The sequence below is a fragment of the Nylanderia fulva genome, unplaced genomic scaffold (assembly GCF_048542155.1).
Source record: "Nylanderia fulva isolate GAGA-0341 unplaced genomic scaffold, ASM4854215v1 Scaffold4, whole genome shotgun sequence".
In the NCBI taxonomy this organism is placed as follows: domain Eukaryota; kingdom Metazoa; phylum Arthropoda; class Insecta; order Hymenoptera; family Formicidae; genus Nylanderia; species Nylanderia fulva.
In genome coordinates, this window is record NW_028190476.1 from 3,008,080 (window position 1) to 3,029,071 (window position 20,992).

General features: G+C 33.7%; 2 protein-coding genes across 6 annotated transcripts in view; one reads left to right on the forward strand and one right to left on the reverse strand.

The window, feature by feature from the left end:
* The first annotated feature begins 338 nt into the window (after nucleotides 1-338).
* Nucleotides 339-11,210, forward strand: Ehbp1 (Eps15 homology domain containing protein-binding protein 1). Of its 4 annotated transcripts, none has more exons than XM_085486015.1 (18): nucleotides 339-915; nucleotides 1,465-1,672; nucleotides 1,756-1,937; nucleotides 2,197-2,408; nucleotides 2,798-2,933; nucleotides 3,126-3,356; nucleotides 3,972-4,161; nucleotides 4,319-4,485; nucleotides 4,585-4,801; nucleotides 4,906-5,118; nucleotides 5,920-6,009; nucleotides 6,095-6,208; nucleotides 6,355-6,555; nucleotides 6,648-6,797; nucleotides 6,955-7,172; nucleotides 7,290-7,478; nucleotides 7,567-7,690; nucleotides 8,137-11,210. In XM_085486015.1, the coding sequence occupies exons 1-17, from the start codon at nucleotides 812-814 to the stop codon at nucleotides 7,646-7,648; spliced, it is 2,904 nt and encodes a 967-aa protein (XP_085342141.1). In that variant the 5' UTR covers nucleotides 339-811; the 3' UTR covers nucleotides 7,649-7,690; nucleotides 8,137-11,210. The 4 variants fall into 4 exon arrangements, with proteins under 4 accessions (XP_085342141.1, XP_029167485.2, XP_085342142.1 ...); XM_029311652.2 differs by having other exon boundaries at nucleotides 340-915; nucleotides 4,948-5,118; XM_085486016.1 differs by lacking the exon at nucleotides 4,906-5,118 and having other exon boundaries at nucleotides 340-915.
* A 234-nt stretch (nucleotides 11,211-11,444) lies between these two features.
* The window catches only part of LOC114937950 (unconventional myosin-Ie), a 38,574-nt gene continuing 29,026 nt past the window's right edge, over nucleotides 11,445-20,992 (reverse strand). Inside the window, exons 11-21 of one of the 2 annotated variants that reach the window (XM_029311615.2) lie at nucleotides 17,826-17,996; nucleotides 17,550-17,716; nucleotides 16,596-16,803; nucleotides 15,286-15,516; nucleotides 14,867-15,151; nucleotides 14,533-14,688; nucleotides 14,306-14,445; nucleotides 14,031-14,182; nucleotides 13,338-13,853; nucleotides 12,398-12,703; nucleotides 11,445-12,149 (exon numbers count right to left, since the gene is read on the reverse strand). In XM_029311615.2, coding sequence (XP_029167448.1) covers nucleotides 12,073-12,149; nucleotides 12,398-12,703; nucleotides 13,338-13,853; nucleotides 14,031-14,182; nucleotides 14,306-14,445; nucleotides 14,533-14,688; nucleotides 14,867-15,151; nucleotides 15,286-15,516; nucleotides 16,596-16,803; nucleotides 17,550-17,716; nucleotides 17,826-17,996 — 2,409 coding nt within the window. In that variant the 3' untranslated portion in view covers nucleotides 11,445-12,072. Of the gene's footprint in view, nucleotides 12,150-12,397; nucleotides 12,734-13,337; nucleotides 13,854-14,030; nucleotides 14,183-14,305; nucleotides 14,446-14,532; nucleotides 14,689-14,866; nucleotides 15,152-15,285; nucleotides 15,517-16,595; nucleotides 16,804-17,549; nucleotides 17,717-17,825; nucleotides 17,997-20,992 lie in introns of both variants that reach the window. The other variant, XM_029311614.2, reaches the window with a different exon arrangement.

The following is a 20,992-nucleotide window of genomic DNA, read 5'->3' on the forward strand; positions in this document are numbered from 1 at the left end:
TAATTACCCAATACTATATACTCTGATATTTTTATTATATTAAATATATTAATATAATAATTATCTATATTATAATATTAATTATAATTTATATGCATGTGCATATCAACGAAGATTTAAGATATTTACAGTGTATTGAATTTTCGATATTTTTAAAATTATTAATATATTTATTATTATATTAATAAATAATATTAATTAATATTATTTATATTTATTAATGTATTAATATATTTGTTCTTATTTACACACGCATGTGACATATAGATTTGAATTTTGCGCGACTCGTCACGCTGAATGGTTTTAATTTGCTCATATGACAGCAGATGGCGCTGAAGTAGCCTCGTCGTTTCAAGAGTGAAGTCTGGCGAGGGTGAGCTTTGTCCGATTCGTCTGACGTCTGACATTAGCCGTCACGGGGGACGAGGACGACATTTGGAGGCGAATCCAGCTGAAGCCTTTCCAGCTGTGCGTAATTCACAACGTCATTGCATGTGCGTATGTGCGTGCGGGGCATTGACGTACGCGCGACAATGACAGTTCGTTTGCTCGTTCAAGAACGCGCGTGATCGTGGAATTTTTTGCAGGATCGTCCATCGAACATATGATTGTTGCGTTGCCGAGGTACAAAAGTACAAACTAGTAGATCGATTCATCCTTTGGAAGTGAATAGTGTTATTCGCGTCCATCGTATCGCGCGTATGATTTGTAGAAATGACAACGAAGCGTCGTGTCTCATCGTATCGGCAGTGAGACTTCCTGGAGCGATCGACGAGTGAGACAAGCCAGACGAGGAACGAAACGGACAACCATGAGTTCCGTCTGGAAACGTTTACAACGAGTGAACAAGAGAGCCGCCAAGTTTCAATTCACCGTCTCCTATCATGAAGTCACGTTGGAGACGACGACGAAATGGTGAGTAACTATGTATGATTTTATTCTTCCTCGCGAACATTTTTTTTCTCTCGTTCTTACTGTTAAATAAATCGTACTTCTCCGTTTTAAACAAATGTACTTTATTTTACCTTTGTCTGTGATACTTTTTGTTTTCATTTCGCAAACATAATTACTTCTAATTATACTTGCAACGAAAAAGTCTTGTGAAAATTCCATTCTTTAACATTTCTCGATATACTTAATTATTCCATATTAGCAATTCTGTTGAAACATTACAAATGCTTTTTAAAATAAAAGAAAACACACAGGTAATATTTATGTAAATTATACTTTTTAAGTAATTATATCTAGTTTCACAAACTATGTATTTAAAAATAGTGCAATTTAAATAGCATTTTTTGATTTATAATACTGATAATACTGATGGTTTATTGTATATACAAAATAATTTGAAAAATAATTTCAATATATTTTATAAAACTATAATATATTATATAAACCTACCTAGAAGGTAAATATTTTCTTGACATACTCTTGAGAAAATGTAGTGACACTACATTTTAATAGGAAACCAAACAAACTGAGCATTGTTTGGACAAGACGTAGCAGAAGAGTTAGTTCAGAACCCTTAGACTGGGAGCCAAGTTTGAGCGATCCACTAAAGGGTGCTATTAGCTGGCCAGTTCCTGACAATCACACAGTCTCAGTGACGTTATTCAAAGATCCACGAACACATGAATTAGAAGACAAAGATTGGACATTTGTCATCGAAGATGTAAGCAATACATTATATTGATAAATCTGTGAAACATTGGTAACACAATGCTGTGATACATACATTGTCCCATTCTTGAGCAGGTATCATCGACAGGAAAGAGACGTCATGTGGCTGCTGCAAATATAAATATGAAAAAATATGCAACCCTAGAATCTAGCCAGCAACAACTCAAACTAGACTTAAAACCAACTTCTAAGAAGATTGTTAGTGCTACGCTTGAATGTACTTTGTCATGTGTATTCCTGCGAGAGGGCAAAGCGACGTAAGGATACAGTTCAAGTTTGCTAATACATCATTAGTCAATTTTTGCACAAGTAGAAACCTATTATTTCTAATTAAATGTTTTAATTAAATAAACAGGATACTTAAATAATAATGTGTACCTAGAACTAGTACACTAAATTTTTAAGTCTATTTATAAAAGTTCCAGTCTTTGTTGTTCCAGTCATTTGTTAAATATTTGGAATATATTTTATTTTCGGATTCATGGAAAACTTAAATGTTTCTAATCTGTTATACAGGGACGAGGATATGCAAAGTATGGCTAGTTTAATGTCGGTTAATAATAACAGCGACATTGCGCCATTAGACGATTTTGATAATGAAGATATACCTGAAGATGTTGAAGAGGTATCAGTAAAGAATTTGGATGAGATATTAGATATTTCAGCCCAACTTGATTTAATGACAAGTAGCCTCACTGAAAGCGAATTACCTAGTACTCCTATAAGTGGTGAGTGTTTATATTCTTAGATCTTATTAATATAAATATTTATCCAAAAATGCAACATGTGACAACCATATACAATTTTATATATTGATTTTAATTACATAATTATCAGTTGCAATTATATTAATTAATTTAGTTACATTTTCAATTTTAAAACTTTAAAAAATTTTAATAATATTGAAAATTTTATTTACAATACTATAGAAATATTTTTTAATTCTTTATAATATGTGAGAATCAAATAGTCACATACCTGGTGCAATATAAATCATAAAATTCTATATAAATCAACTTTTAGATTCTACAAAATATGTTTTAACAAAACTTTAGTATAATTTTATTTATGATTTATAAAAATGCTTTTGTTCATGAAGTAATTGTGCTTATAATAGTGGCAAGTTTATCAAAGGATGATGCAACTCCTGTAAACGATGGGGAGCACTTTATGCGCGACATTAGTCTAACAAAAATTGGAGATTCTTTGAAAGAAAAATCGCCCATAAAAGACCAGGTTGCTGTGCAAAATGAGTATGTACAATATTGTGTTCTATAAAATAAATGTTATAATAATGTTAAATATTTACTATTTTCATAAAAAGTGTAATTTCCTGTATTTTTATCAATTACAAAAAATACAAGGAAAATTTCTAGATATGATTACTTGCTTGTTATATGTATAATACATGATCTAACAATTACAAATTTAATATCTCTTTGTAGTAGAAACATCGTACATAGCACATTAAGATTGCCGCTGCAGCCATTGGATCTTAAAAAAAATGAGGCGAATATTCCAAGACTGAAAGAGATTACTCCAGGCCAAGATTTGCTGGAATGGTGTAAAGAAGTCACTAAAGACTATCCCGGTGTTAAAGTTACTAATCTGACGACGTCTTGGCGAAACGGAATGGCATTCTGTGCAATTATTCATCATTTCAGACCTGATCTGATGTAAGTATTTCTGCTATAAAGACTGTCTTCATCGGATATCATAACTTTCGTAAATCCTTACATTCTTCGCACTATCTTTCCCTAGAAAGAAAATGTCAATCAATAACCTTGGCAATATGCCAGATTATTTTACTCGCGCGTTCCATTAATAAACACATTGAGATCGTCATTGTTTTGTACTGTCTTGTGCCAACATTTTGAAGATTATTTTTAACATCACAATGATCGACGCATATATACATATATATATATAGATATATATATGTACAATATGTAAAGAAGAAAGAGTAGACTACCACTTACAATGTATATAAATTTATCTCGTTTGTAGTGAGAGCAATTATATTAAGATAAATTACATGTTGTTTAAAACAATTTATATAAAAAATAAAATAAAAAAAGTATAAAATGTAGAAATGTTTTATTAAGAAGACAAAAATGATATTATTGTATTAAATTATTAAAATTATACTATTATAGGTCATTTTGATCTATATGGTTTTCTATTCAGATGTTGAAAAGTAATTATAAATAATTTTGCCATTATTTTATAAATAAAACATTTTATTTTATTTTTTAAGCAAATTAGATAATATTTTAAATAAAAATTTATAGAGATATTGATTCGCTGTTACCACACGATGTAAAAGGCAACTGCAAAAAAGCATTTGACGCAGGCGAAGCTCTAGGCATACCCAGAGTTATAGAACCAGCAGACATGGACATATTAACCGTACCTGATAAATTGGCTGTGATGACATATTTGTATCAATTGAGAGCACATTTTACAGGCCATGAACTGGAGGTATTTTAATTAAATTCTCTTATATTAACATCCTTTATCTTTATTCAGTGATTGTGTTTCTTCTCTTTCTTTGTGTAAGCTATATACCCAGCACAACTGATAGCATGGTGTGATACTACTAATAATGTGTTTTATTGTTTTAAATGAATCCACTCAGGTACATCAAATAGGTAAAACAGCAGACGAATCTTCTTACATGATTGGTAGATTTAACACAGACAACAACACAGACGTGAGTGTCCAGTTATTTGGCCAAGAAATTATTAACTTACGAAAGAAGGAACAGTTCGAGCAGAAAAATAATAAAGCGGACAATAATCGACGGTAAATATATTCGTTACGACATTGTGCGTAATTTTATGACAAACTGAAAACATTTAAATCAAAAGATCAAGATTAGAAACTCGCGATTCACTCTCGTAGATCGAATCCGTTCGACAACAAAAAGGACGACATCGATTCGCTGAAAAATAAGTTACATTTGAGCCTGAACACGGACATTCAAGATTACGATCAGTGTAACAAAGATAAGTCGCCGTCTAGTGTGAAAGAAGTCAAGGACATCATATTGGCCAGTTCAAAAAGCATTCTGGGCAAGGTGTTATCACCGACCAAAGAAAAGTATTCGTCGAGAGAGAAGGTACGTAGAACGAAACTCAAACAAACATTTCGACATTGCTCCCGATTCTTCAGTTCGGACTTCAGTTGTATGTATATATTTCGATTCTGGTAACTGGTGCGCAGCTTTTTTTTCAATGTGAGGAAATGAGTACGAATTTATCGCAGAGCAAATCCCCGCCGAGAGTGCAACAAGCGCAGCAACGTCCGATACTTATGACACGCCGGCAATTAACCGATCCATTCGGCTCCGACGATGAAGAGGAAAACATACAGATAATCGACGACAAATGGTCGCAATCGATTTCGATTACCAAATCGCAAAGCCCGATCCGTGATGTCAGTATACACGAGATTGCGCAGATTGTCGCTTTTTACGCAGTCCTTCTATTCTACCTCGCTGCATTAACAATAAACCCATAATAAGCGCGCACTCTTTTTACTTCTTTTTACCGGTAAAGTGCGTCTTTTTTTGTTTTACTTTTCGTTCATTATTGGCGTGCAAATTTGTAACTGCGCTTTATTGCCAACAAGAATTATGCCTACGTAATACATCACGCGCTGTAAAGTTGCATGTAAATGTGCATGAGAAAAAATGCGCATAATGAATATTCCATAATATACGGAATGTAGATTTGTCAGGCTGTCTCATAAGCTTTGCATTCAATTCTTTTTGACAAATATAGTTTTAGTTCAGTCAGATTTAACAAGCACTTAATTTCAGACACTTAAGACTTTGATCTTTCTTAATTAAGAATGCTATTGTTGAAAATTAACGTTGAATTTAATATGGGAAACAAGTATCTATAAAAGATAGAAATCTTACATCAAATTTTCTATAATGGAGCTTGTAGTAATAACTAGTATGCAAAGAAAGGTCAAATATAATTTATGCATAATTTAGTTTTCCTTTTCTTTACAAAAGAAATTATATAAAAATTTTGTTTATCGATATAAAAATTAGGACATCTAAATAAAAATAAGTTAGAAATTTGATAATTTTATGTGTTGTTTCAATTTCCTTTCTTTGTACAGGAATATTTTTGATCTGAGTTACATATATCAATGAAGAAGCTTTACGATATCTCGATGCAATCAAACTTTATTAGTATAAGTGTAGTTAAGAGTAATCTTTTATAGGATTCGCTAAACTCTGATGATAAAGGAAGTCGAGGCAGTACAGAATGTCAAGGTGCATCACCGCCATATGGAGAACAACGTTCGCAACACGTAATTAATGCTTGCTTTTACTATCGTCTTTTTTTAATTCATGATATATCAGTCAATTTATATTTTCATCTTCTTTTTATATCAGGCATTAGTTACCCGGCACGATGAATTGCGAGAGCGCGCGAGACAACTCTTGGAACAAGCCAGAAACCAGACGAAGCCATCTGGATTTGTTTCCGCTGCAATCAGTCCTGTCGAGGTGTGTTTTGTATTTATATATTTTATATAATATAAAATATATTATAAAAATGTTATATATATTACATTAGATGGGGTTTTTTATATAATATATATATAACATATTTATATTTTATAATATATTTATATATAATATGTTTTATTTAGGCACAGAATGACGATGAAAGGCAGCAACAATTACGTGAAAGGGCGAGACGCTTGATAGCAGAAGTGAAAATGGGTGTTGCTGTTACTCCGAGTCAATTAAATGACGATAACAGCAGTGACAGACGGTCGATAGACGATCAGAACAATAGTCCTAGACGTAGCATCACACCATCGACTCCTGGTGATAGACTTAGCATAAAGGTATTCAAAATGATACGCGTCTACTTTTTCGACGTTCATAACGCGTTATTGAAATTCTAATTATATTAAATTGTAATTAATTAACTTCTTAGTCTGAGTATAATGGAAACATACTGGGGAATACGAGCGTAATAGACGGTGAAAAGAAAACTGGTTCGCCTTTGTATTCCTTCTCTAAAATCATGGAACGAATCTCACCTGATAAAGGAAGTCCAGACAGAACTCCGTATACACTTCGCGGGGTACGTTAATTTGATTTGAATAATTTCTCAAATTATTAATTTTTAATTAAGAAAATTGCGACTTGTGATATATTTGAAGCAATGCATATATATATTCAAAATTGCTAATTTTTTAGCACATTTTAATAATGATTTAATTTATTTTTTCAATACTTAGTTGGGTAAAGACATGACATCGTATATTCAAAACGAGCTCGAAGCACTTGAGAGGGAACAAAATCAAATCGACATACAGGCTGGTAAACTTGAAAAACAATTAAGAGCGGCTATGGAGAGCGATAATGAAGATGAAACGGAAAGACTGATGTCTCTATGGTTTACACTTGTTAACAAGAAGAACGCACTTTTAAGAAGACAAATGCAATTAAACATATTGTAAGTGATTCATTGATGCAAGCATATTATTCTTTATGAGTGTGTTTGTAATTGAAAATTGTATAAACATAGTATTATCGCAATAATCTCAATTCAACAAATGGAATTTATCTTTAGAGAAAAAGAAGATGACTTAGAACGACGATTCGAACTTTTAAATCGCGAATTGAGAAGCATCCTCGCGGTGGAAGATTGGCGGAAAACATCCGAGCAAAAAATGCGTGAGAATTTATTGTTGGAGGAGTTGGTGTCAATCGTGAATAAAAGAGACGAATTGGTTCATCATCTCGATACACAAGAAAGAGCGTAAGTATAATGGATACATATATATTATTATATTAAAATTCTGGAAAATTATTAAATTTTATTTTTTGTTTTCTCATACAATTTTCAGTATCGAGGATGATGACGAGATAGAGCGCGATTTGTCTCGTGCAGGACTAGCTCAACGAAACAAAAATTGTGTTGTGCAATGAAGAATTAATTATCTGTTGTGTTTTTCTGACACTATTTTGAAGGTAAATTACTTAACGTATACAAATATTTTAGAAAAATCAAGAGTAAAAATATAATTTATTACTTTTGTGTATAAGATTAAAATTTAAATTTTATTCATTTTTTTCATTGATATTTGTTTTTAAATTTGATTATTAAATCTCTCTAAATTCAATTTATGTCGAATTAAAGTTATATATTAGAGAGGATTAGTAAAACAAAATTTTAATTCCTATTTTTATATTATATTAATTTATATTAATTCCTATTTATTAAAGTTTTATTTTTTATACTCACATATTTAAGTGGCTCATACTTAATATCTTAATCAAAACATTAATTTTGTTGTAGTAAGAAACACAATTTTTATATTGAATATTTTCACTCAGCTATTGAAATTTTCCTCAAAAATAATTTTTTTTAAATAAAATATGTCATATTCAAAAGCACAATTTCGAATGTTTTACAGGCATGACCCATTTGTTGCAAAGTTGCCAAAGAGCCAACAAAATTAGAAATTGGAAAGTTAAGTATGGTGTTTCATGATTGCAACAGGTTATTTTTAGAAATATATTTTTTTATTGTACATTATAGATCAATTAATTCGAAAAATAGATTTCTACTTTATCTTTTGCTTTCACTATAAATGCGCTAAATTCGTAACAAAGAAAAATAAGAAAAAAAGGAATTAAAATTACAAATATCAACAAGCATTATATAAATATAATCAATGAAGTGCATATAAATGCACTTGATTTCTTATATGTTATCAAATACAGAATTGTCGATTGTTTCATATAGTAAGCATTTTAAGCGTGTTTTAAGTGGAATGTCGCGCTTTAATAGAATTGTGTGCAAATAGATGAAATGATAAATGTCGTCAAGTAAAGAATTATATAAGACATTTTCACAATTGATAATAGATAAAGTGATGTAATTTTTCTTCTTTTTTAACTAAGAAATAAGACGTGTTTATATTTAGTGAAAGCAGAGCGAATGCAAATAAAAAGAATGGAAGTTAGTGATGTAAGGATATATGCCTTGACGAGATTCACAAGAAATAATTAATTATAACGTTATCTGTAATAATGTATATTATTATTTCGGTACTACAGTCGCATATATTCATATAATTAATAATTAATTCAGGAATATAAAAGGAATGAGACTTTTAGTTAATATTAGCCGGTGAATTTGAAACATTTGATTTATGTAGAGATTTACTTTTGGCTCAGTCGCCAAGATTAATTTATTTAATATTGAGAAACCAAAGATTTATGACAAATAATTATTTGAAAATCACATTGTTTGTGAAAAAAAACATTAATGATAAATTTGATCGATCAGATCGTGTGTCTCTCTCTCTCTCTCTTTCTCTCTCCGAATATTTTTATAGCTACTATCTCGTCTGACTAAAGAGATTAGTCATACGTAAAGTTAATGAATCCACAATCGATCTAACTCGATATATCGCTATCGATTTAAATCGATTCGCGGAGAAGAAGGTTCATTACGAAGAGAACTTCATGCGTGTCGGAGTTATTTTACAGACTCGTTCTTTTTCAATCACATATGTACTCTATTTGTGCCATATATATATGTATAGAAACGTTGATATACATTTTATTGTCCTACTTGTGTGAGAGATTCACAGTGCAGAGGGATGCACATACACGTTGAAAGGTAAAAATAATTTTACTGGTGATGTATACTTTTTTTAGAACGTCGTAATAAGATTAAGACTAATTTTGTTTTCTATGCGGTTATATTCACGTGTGAGATTCTGCATCGATTAAGTATATATATATAAGTATTTGGAATGAAATATGATTACTTCCAAGTACTTGGATCGTAGATTGTAACATAACACGTAAAAACAAAAATAATTAGGTATTTGCTCAAAATTTGGTCTTTATTACATAGCATGTATTCTATCTTAATGAATGGCATACGGTAAAAAAATTATGACGAATGTTGATTACGTTTGTTTTTACGTTTGATGCAATTTTCGAGAATAAATTGACAAATATTTATTGCCTCTCTAACAATAAGTAATTTATTTAATTTTTTTCGAAATTGCTGATAAAGATATGTGTTCCTTAACATGACTGCTCCGTAAAACGGAGAATTGAATGCAGGATTTATCTGCAAAGAGCAATATATGAAAAATAAACATCGAAATCTATCTCCTACAGCACAAAACAACGTTAATTTTTCGTAAAATCACACAAATCCAAAATTTTAATTTCGAATAAAAATGTTAATTTCCAAAGATGCTTTTTATATATATTTCATATAGTGTAAAATTTTGAAATTTAACAAAAATGAAAAAAAGAAGTGCGTGGTAGGAGATTAAATGTTTTATACATGTTATGCTAGACAATCACACAGTGGGTATTGTCAAAAATTTTCGTCAAACGAAGATTTTAGTAAAACATGCAAATGCGTTTTCATGTTACGTCATTCTGCCTGTAAACGATTTAGCATAACTTTTGAATACGTCATCTCTTTGTGAAATAATCTTCAATCGAATATACTAACACATATACGCAAAAAATTTATATAATTATTTCTAAAAGCGTGTATGATAATACACATGTCAGAGATATTGCGTGAATGCTCGAGATATCAGAATGATATAATCGAGATACAGCATAACGATCGATTCGATTATATATACATATACATGTTTTAAGCAAACCATATAAAAAATCGCTATCCTGATAGCATGTATTATCGAAACATATTTAGAGTATATATGTAATTAAAGCTTGGAAAAAAACATTTCGGAAAAATGTTGATATACATATATATATATATCTACAATTAAACAAAATATTGTAACGATTTTGTATTTTCATCTTTATTTCTTTATTTTTTGTAGTTTTGTTAATTGTCGAAAGGGATGAAGAATCTCCGTTAAGCTAAAATCACGTAATATCGATGACCCTTAGTTAATGAAGGAAGGAAAACGTTTTTGCACAGCTGAAATATTGAGGAACAAGAGATATATCATCACATATTGCGAGGCGTGATTTTTACTCTTGTTACGAATCGATCTCGTTAAAATCATATTCTAAAATCTTGAATAAGGCTGGTGTAGGCCAAACTCATGTATACTGATTCCAACTGATTTTTATTCGCCGTCGAATTATAATTTTTCACGGCAAACGCGATTATAGGCGATTATATCGTTTTTCCGAATAAAGCGATTTAGCAATAATTTATTATTCTAGTGCCTATGGATACTCGTACGTTTATAAAAACCATAGCACACACTGGATCGATCATAATTTACTTTATCCTGTACTATTACGAAAAAGTAATAATTGTAAAGATAATCGTTCTTGCCAATGCTGTAGTCTTGTGGAGATGTGCTGCTCTTTATTTTACTTTGCCGATGTTAATCGTAATAATGTATGTGAGGGTGCGAGAGCGAGCGAAGAAAAAAAAACGTGTATCGCGCAATATTCGCCACTAATAAGGAAAGACTTATATAAAGCACCGCAGAAGAAAATAATAAATATGATGTTGATGATACTACGATCGATGTGATATTGCCGTTTTATTTTTATTAAAACGATAAAATGCATCACGTCTGAAATAATCCCTAAGCCTATTATGACATAATTTCTTAATGTAAAAAATATGTCAAACGACATCTGTTTTTTGCTATTTTTTCAATAAAAAATTACGTCATAATGTATATAAAAAAGAGTGAGATATTTTAAATAAGACGGCATTTTAGTTTTAAAAATTAAAAAGGAAACCACAAAATATAATTGAGATACAATTTTATTAGAGGATGTTTTGCGATGGCAGTGACGCTATGTACACATATTCATTACATGTTTATGCAATAGGAATGACTATTTGTCACCTCCGGATTTGGTAACCGCGACACACTTGATTGGGACTATACATAAATATCGATTGCGATATGTACATTACATGAAAAGTTACAGAAATTACAAATCTATTATACACTAATGATGATAACAGTGACGTACAACTTGTTACGATGTTTTTTTGAATTTCATAACGAGATGCTTTACCACGGATAAAGTTTATTTAGTATAAACTCATTGGATTACACAACGAGATGAGTTTTTTGAGTTTCTTTCAAAAAAATATCGTTCGAACGATGTATTAGCGTTCCACAATCTATTATTTAACTTATCGCGTCACAATCTTTCTTAAATAACAAATTATGCACTCGCAAAAAATTATTACGTTCACTTTCAATTGCAAATTCTTTTACAACTTTGGCATTCGATAATTCCTGTAATATTTAATTGAAGTTTCGCACAATAAGTATATCATGCAAATTGCAAACAGAGGGGAAAAACGCGTATTGTTGTTTTTTGGGATTTTTCCATAATTATGAAAAAATCGGATTCGGAGTTTATATTTTAAAAACATAGTTCGAAGGAAAAAGCCCGGTCTTCCCTTTCAGTCTTCCCTGCCACCAACCGCCCTCATCTGAAAAAATATTGTTCATCGATTAACACTTAAAGAAATTCATTATCGCACATTAGCAAAAGAATCTTTTTCTATATAGATAGATATAATTACATTCACAATTTTTATCTTGCAATAAAATAGAAACGAATAACGAAGGCTATACACTTTAGTAAAAAATTGCACATTCAACGTTATTCTCTATGCTTCTTCTCTTTTATATTATTATTATTTATTGTAAAACAATCACACAAGTTAAATCAACTCACGTTCTTTGAGTACTTCCACTTCGTCGCCTTCCTGGAGTCCTAGCTCGTCGAGATCTTGCGGCTCATAGTTGTACAAGACTTTGACTCTTGGCAAACTTGGCGGTGCCGGTTTTTGGGGAAGCACTTTTCTATTAGCTACCGCGTACGCGATGTTATCCTCCTTTCTTACGTGGTCCAGTGCGTCGTTAGTCTGTTGCATGTTCAACTCCTGGGGCGTTTGCATTCCTGTATTGTGACCGGAAGCATTATGGTCGCCATTGTGGGGAGGTAACTGGAATCTTGCGGATTCGTGCGGTGGTGGTGGCTCTGTGGGTGGTGGAGGAAATTTGAGCAAACCTTAAAATTATCAGAAAATAAACATATAATCAATTCTGAAGTTACAATATTGTAAATTAATAAATAAAATAAATTATAATTATTGTAAAATAATTAAGTTACGCTATAATAAATAATTAAGTTAAGGCTCCTTGGTATTCGCCGCGGCCATGTTAAATTGTGACGTCAGAGGAAAGAAAGTATACACGCTCAAAATTTTTGCGTGCCATTTTTAGATAAAAAGATATTTTGATAAAATACAATAACTTTAGATGGTTTTAGTACACTTTTAAAATATTCCGAAAACGAATCTTTTCTCTTTATAATCAATCAACAGATGTAAAATGATTGTAATATGCATAGTCATTCCGCATGACAAAGTCTGATATCACGATCATTTTTTACAATTGTTGGTTGACTAATAAGGGAAAAATAGTTTTCGAAATATTGATTTTAAAAGTGTGTTAAAATCACCCAAAGTGTTTCATCAAAATATCTTTTTATCTAAAAATGGCACGCAAAAATTTTCACCGTGTATTTTCTCGTCTCTGACGTCATAATCCAATATGGCCGCAATAAATACTAAGGAGCCTTAAAGATACTTCTTCAAATCGTCGAAACTTACCACGTGGTCCGGGATTTGTATTACTAGTTAACAAATTGGGATCGATATACACGCCCAGCATAGCAGCAACCTGTTGATTTCGTAACATTTGGGAATAGCCTCCAGCTCTTAAGCTCATGCTCCTCTGAAGATGTTGACCAGGTTGAAAGTTTGGACGATTCGGTGGAATGCTCGGTCTACAGTTGGGGTCTTTACAGTTGGGGTCTTTACAGTTGAAAGTCTGAGCTTGTGCAAGCGTACATTCTCTACAGTCTCTACAGTTTAAAGTTGCTTGTGGAGGAGGAATACAGTATCTGCAGTTTAAAGCCGCTTGTGCAGGAACACAGTCTTTACAGTGGAAATTCGTTTGTACAGGATTCATAGATCTTTGAGCCGCTACAGGATAAGGAGGAGGTTTTCCTGTCGGATTATTTGCAACTGTTGAATCGCCCGGCTTCGGTGCTGAACGAATCGATCTCGAGAGCTTATTATTGCGCGAACGAATAAACGTCGACGTCGATCGATTCAAATTAGGCTCTGAAATAGAAACGATATCATTATTTGTGTCTAAAAGAAATGTAATTATATATTTTTTACGTGCGTGTATATGTCTGTATACATATAAAACAAGATATTTATTCGTCGATATTTTAATGATTAAATATTCAATAATTTTCAGATTAGAAGAGATTACGAAAATTCATAAAAACTCACTTGTCGTGCTCGGCAATCCTGGACCGATACTGACGTTGAGAATTTTGCCAAACGGTTTCAAAATCTCCTTATCGCCGTAATCGGTTTGCGTGAACTTTACATGCCTAGTGCCACCACCACCCCAGCCTTCTTTCTTCACTTTAAATTCCAAGCTGGTGAAAGAAATAAATTTATAAATTTCATTTCGAGCGCTATAGAATTTAAAATATTATAGAATTATTAGAAAACAATTTTCATGGAATGCGTTATAATATAATGTGTAAAATAAATCATACTCGTTGCTAAATTTAACATTCAAGGGATGACCGACGTCCTCGAGATATTTTTTGCCGAGAACGGATAGAAATTCCGTTTTGAATACCGATTCTAATAAGCTGGCGTAATCCTCCCTCGTATGAATAATTACGAAATTGTCCTGGAATGAAAATGATATTGTCAAAATATATGCGACTATTATACAACATGTATATTATGCAGAGATTAGGATAAAAGGCATAATTACTTGCAGCGTGCTTAGCGACACGTGGCTGATCTGATTAAATGCGAGCTTCCTTTTAATTACCTCGACAGATTTACCCTTTTCCGTACCTTTCGTTATTTGCTCTCGGCCGATTAAATAAAGATACTTTGCGGTGAGAATGAGATCTCTTCTGCACATCTGTTACACGAATTATTTGTTGTAAGAATCTTTAATTTGTTTGAATCCTAATGCAAAATCCAAGCTACACTATGTCATTAGATAGATTTCTCTAACAATAAGGTAATATTTTCTAAGGAATCCAATCTAAATTAAACAACGCTCAAGTTGTTCGACAAAGTTGTCGGGAGACTTTCACCTTGAATCTTCTGTCGTATTTCTTCACGACCTCGGCAAAGAACACTTTTTCTCGTCTTCCAAGCAGACTCATTGTTTGCGGCTTGCCTTCTAGCCCTATGTAATCGCCCACGAAATTTCTATTCAGACTCGCCCGTCTTCGTTCCTTGTGACCGAAGAGAAGATTAGCCGCTTCCTGTTTCTGCTGTTGCTGTCTCTTCCGGGCAAAGTACTTTTTGAAGGCTTTCTGAATGACTCGCGCATACATGTTGTACTTCCGGTCACGAGTTTCCTCCAGCATAAAGAGCTAAGTGGATAGTATTATTTAATCAACTCGTCGGACTCTTAACTTAATTCGAATGTGTGTTTCTACGAAGTCTGCGAAAGCAAAGACGCTGATGGTAAATGATAGCTTTGTTGTCGAGACGAAGGGAAACTTACCGTTTCGGGTGCCTTGATGAAGAGCTTTGTTCTACCAAGCTGATATTGCGATCTATCGACATGGTTGTTTCCCAATATCCATTCAACACCCTGTTTTTCGTCCCCCGGCCAATGTGGCCAGGTTTCTTTGGTGAGAATCGCATATCTGTGTAAAAACTTGGCAAACGTCCTTCTATAGGCGAAGCCAGCCCTGCGTACTCGAATGTTTTCTCTCAAACCTAAATATTCCACCTAGATTCACGAGGAAAATTGTGCGATCACTATCCTCCTCTGTTAATTCATCGCCACGAGCGTGTCGAATCTCAGATTCAACTACTCTGGAGGTTTTTATTAAGTTACACCTGAGTATTCGCTGGGTTTGTGTTTACGGCTAAAATTGAAACGTTCATGTAGCAGACGAGCTATTTAGCTGATTATTATCGATCGCGAAATATAACGTCCGCGTAATACAGTTCCGTTAGAACATCTCTCTCGATGGGCATTCTACTCTATTAAGGTAACTATCATTCTAGTGTAGGTTGTAATGTGGAAACTATGCCGTATTGACTTTCTCGAACAAAATTTCAGCGTTATTACTCCGGAAGGAGGAGGATAAGATACGGCTTTATCCGTGTAATCGCTCTGGCATAGTTCATTCGAAATATCGTATCATCAAGCTAAGTGAGTGAACTCAACTAAGAAAATCTCATTAATGTTCTTGTTTTCTCATGTTCCTCAAATTATCGATTACCTGTCTGTCTCGTTCATATTTTTCATAAATGTTTGCAATCTTATACATATACAAACTGCTCCAGAACTACCGTAAAATCTGTTAATGATAGATTTTGGAATCATTTGGAGACGATTTTTTCTCAGTAAAAGTGTGAATAATTTTCAAGTTATAAGCGATTTTTCATAAACTAAATCTAGTGGAAATAAAATATTAACAAAAGCACATTCTTCAATTAATTTCAGGTAGAGTTTAACTTTAATAAAATTTCAATTTAAGGCTTACAATTAGTTACAAAGATACATGATGGCAAAAATTGGAAACATGGAAAAAATAATGATGGCCTTCCTCAACATTTTCACTGAGGAAAAATTGTTTTCAAATGATACCAGGAATCTGTGCCATTAACAGATTTTAGGATAATTCTCGAACACCCTGCATAGAGTGTAAAAAAATGTGGATCCCTACTTTGAGAGTTTTATTCTTATTTATTCAGTAGCGGTCCACATTTTTGTTCCACCTTATAAATGTCCACACGTGTGCGACAAATGTTAAATGCTCTCTCTCTCTCTCTCTCTCTCTCTCGATAAATACTATATACCTGATGCTTGACTCTCTGAAGATCCCAGTCGCGCGGCTTTTTCGACTCGTTCGGCTTGATGCATCGAATATAATGCGGCGTGCACTTTGTCAGTTGACCAACTAAACGACTTGCTTGATTTCTGATTTTGCTGCCCGCGGTGGTTGGTCTGGACTTGAGAGTCTTCGTTTTACTGGTGTCCGTTGGATAAAGCTCGCGCACCAAGGTACTAACAAGATACATAAATATCATCTTTCTTTATATTTCGACCAATTTACCTTTTTTTAAACGCTATTATATAATACTTGTCGAGCGATGGTTTCAAACATTTCGCATGAGATAAAAAGAACAGAAACGAAATATACAATTAATTGGCTAATCTTCAACATCATGTGTCATCAATTTACGACTGAAATCGCGGCACTCTTATGCGCGACATTTGCCACACGTAATACTTATATAAATAAACGCGCGCAATTAATTTAGTGACGATTACGTCAAATTATGGAGAAATTTACGTAACGATGCAGTGATTTTCCTACTTTACTTAATTTCCTACTTTATGCACTACATTAGTTTAGATTATCGAAACATGTGGAATAAAACGCGATTATCTAATATCTTTCCTAATCTTTCAGAATTAAATCCGCCAAAAACAAATTTTAAATTTTCTTTTATGTTATAATAATATTTTAATATTATAATAATATAATGACATAAAGAATAATAATATTATTAAAATATTATAATATAATAATTTAATTTACTAATATTTCTCATAACCACACGTAATGTTTTCTCTTTAGCTCATGCTCTTGTTATGAAATATCGATCGAAGAAAGAGAAGGAGAGAGAAAAGGAATACGGGTTAATTAATCATCGTCGAGCGGATAACTTCATTATGCGGGCTCGTCTAGCTTTCGAAATAATTAGTCGCATGTCGTATAATTGACATTTAATGGAATGATCGCTTACTTGGTGCTGGTCTGCATCAACTCGATCAGATCCAAGAAGAGAACATCTCGGTTCTTATCGCAAAATCCGTCAACAGAGTAGGACACGGCACCGGCGTAATGAAGGATTGCGAAACCGTCACTGATGTCTTGGAAGTGGTTGTGCTTGCTGGCTGTTCCCGCCAATTTCTGCGAGATTCGATAACGATATATAATTAGGAATATTATCATTGTAAAAAAATATGGAAAATTATCATCCAAAAAGCGGAACGTCAGTTTCGACGAAGCACTTTCGTACCTTCTTCAAGTCGATGTCGGCACCGGTGCTACCGCCGTGCAACGTCGCGCACACGTCATCTAGTACTAGAAACAGACCAGGTGGCCTTTTACCCTCGAGAAGGTCTACGACGACGGCGTTATTAAAGTAATCTATCGGCGTCCATCTAATGTTCTCGGCAATGTATTCTTCCTGAAAACAAACAGGAGATCGGGTCTATTCAAGAGGTCTTTTACAAGGACATATAGTCCTTAAGTAGGATAAATGGTCGTCATTTATCGCCGTACAATTACTCGGCTAATTAAGAAAGCGTAACAATTTATGACTATTGAATTAATGTAAGAAAAAGAGAAAGAGATAAATGGTCGATAAAGATAAAAAGTGTGTGACACGCGTCGCATAGATTGCTCGGGTAATTTAAGTCGTCGATCTAACTTTCGTGGAAGATATGCGCAGGCAGGTTGCAGGCACGCAAACAACGTTACGTCGAAAATACGGGCTTAATTGCGTGCCGCCGCGCCGGTAACACCGCATATATCCCGCACGTACCAGCGATTTATATCTCGTTTTCTCGAGGCGATAGAAGGGAAAGGCGTGTAGTAATAACGCGATTGCCGGGCGCTTTTAAAATCGCTTTCCATTTCAGCGCGCTGCCAAAGGTGCACCCAGAGAAAACTGGTCTCTCGTCGCGCTATTTCAACCCTTCCCTGCCTCGTCCTGTTTCGCAATAATCCGTCCTGCGAGACATTTGCGTAATTATTTGAAGCGAGGATTAAAGGTTTCTTCCTTTTAGCTCACTGGTTCAGAGTTTATCTCTTTCTTTCCCATACGGAGTAAAAAAGATGAACTCTGAACTAGAGTGCAGCCAGTTCAACTAAAAAGAACAGACCTTTTAAGGCTCCTGGGTCTTCACAGCGGCTATGTTAGATTGTGACGTCAGGAGCGAGAAAACACACGCTGAAAATTCTTAGGCGCCATTTTTAAATAAAGAAAAGATATTTTAATGAAACACTAATGCAGATGGCTTTAGCACACTTTTAAAATATCTCCAAAACTATTTCCTATAAAGAGTAAACTGACATTAGACATTAAAATGATGTCATTTTGATGTCTAACGTCATTCGACGTTAAAATAACGTACACTTGCTACCTGAGATTCTTTTCCTTTGTCAGACAATTAATAATCGTAAAATGATCGTGATATCAGACTTTGGCGTGCGGAATGACTGTGCATGTATAAAGAGCAGACTGGGCCTCATTTTTAGCTATTGATTGATTATAAAGGGAAAAGGATAGTTTAAGGTATTCTAAGAAGGTGCTAAAACCATCTAATTGTAAAATAATATTTCATCGAAATATCTTTTCATTTATTCGAAATGGCATCTAGAAATTTGTAGCGCGTGTTTTCTCGTCTCTGACATCACAATTCCAACATGATCGGACTCTTAAGACAAAATCTTTCGAATCCCATTCGTGAGAATTTATATTCCAAATCTTTCAGCACGCGTCGTCTCTCTTTCACAGTCACGCATATTTATAATATGCGATCTTTGCACGATCGCCTTCCAAAATTGGGGGCTTATCCTTCCTTGCTTTCGAATAGATAATTTCTCGGCCTGTCTTTGTGCTCACAAAGGCGCTTCATGGTCAAGTTTTTTTTGTATTCGGTCTAGTTGCGATCCGATCGCGACACGCCGTAATCAGAAGTGGCACGATTTTTTCGTCCTGGCCTTTAGTCGAGTTAACGACTCTTTTTCATAAGGCTTGTGACCTCTTTATGATGGATGGACACTGTTTCCACCTTGATTGTTCTTCGGAAGACTACACCATACAATGACGTTATGGCCCGTATTCGATTTCTTTTCTGTAATATTTATATAATGTAGGTTCGGGCTCTCTCTTCCGTAAAAGATGCGAAGACCCTTTCAAAACAAACAACCGATTCGCGTAGATTTAATTATATATTATCAATTCCTTCTCTCTCTCTATCTCTCTATTATAATATTTTGTGACGCACGATTTCCGTGTATTTGCGTCAAATAATAGTCCATTCAGTAGATGGAGCGTCAATCAAGCAACGCTCGAGTGATTGGCGAATGAATGGTTCGCAACGTGGTAGATAATTAATGTATACACTAAATTTGGCGCGCGTATTCACGATTCCTTAGCGTCCTTTCGGAGCAGGTGCTTTCACTTCGCGCGGCCATTATATTGTTTCACCTTTCCGTTCTCGGACTGTTCCTCGGCGAAAAAAGAAAACTTATTCAATCAATCTCAGAATGAGATGCGAATTAAATAATTACACGCTGTTGAAATAATATCGCAAAAACGGATATTTATTGTTTTTTTTTTTCAACTCGAAATTAGCATTTCTCAGGCTGAGAAACAAAAAGATGCGGACGTGCAAAGTACGCGCGAGCATTTAATTAGCTTCGCGATAGTCGCGATAAACAAATTAGTCATAACCCGTTATGATTATGCGCAATTACTTTGTCGTGACGTTTCGGTGGTAGTTAGGAGCGCGCGTAAGTGCTCATTACGCACTCACGCGCCGTAAGTTGTAATGATCTGTCGTTTTCATCGCGTCTCTTTAATCTCGATTTTCTGCGTAACGTATAATAATAATATATGGCGTGTTGCAATGTGTCATTCGCGGCGCGATTTTCTACCTTTCCTTTCGCGGACAATTTCGGAATTCAATTCGTTACGTTTGCGCCAACAAAGACGCGAAAGAAAAAAGTGCAAGAGCATCAGCGTCCGGATTATTTTTTCCAGAGGGACATGATTACAATTTTGTTGTTTCTTATTTTTTGTTCCTTCTGAATTTATTTTATTATTTTGTTATTTTCATTTTTTTATATTAAAGCTTCTTTCGGATCTTCAATTTTATTTTAATATTATTTAGTTCACTTATTTTACGATTGTTGATTCGAGGGAAAAAATAGTTTTTCGAATATTTTAAAAAGTTGTGTTTCATCAAAATATATTTTTATCTAAAAATGGCACGCAAAAATCGTCAGCGTGTATTTTCTCACCTTTGACGTCACAATTTAACATGCCCACGGCGAGGACCAAAGAGACTTAAATATGCAAATATATATGCAAATAAATTCCAGTGTTTATTCAAAAGGAGAACAATAAATGCTTAATTTTTTTACCGATTCCAAGGTGGTCGAATGCTCCCTCTT

What these genes read in the sequence shown, in the direction of transcription:
- Ehbp1 (XM_085486015.1), top strand. Translation starts at nt 812, where the DNA reads ATGAGTTCCGTCTGGAAACGTTTACAACGAGTGAACAAGAGAGCCGCC. An exon ending in CTGCGAGAGGGCAAAGCGAC is followed by an intron (nt 1,938 to 2,196) that starts GTAAGGATACAG and finishes TCTGTTATACAG; the next exon opens with GGACGAGGATATGCAAAGTA. An exon ending in CTCCGTATACACTTCGCGGG is followed by an intron (nt 6,798 to 6,954) that starts GTACGTTAATTT and finishes TTCAATACTTAG; the next exon opens with TTGGGTAAAGACATGACATC.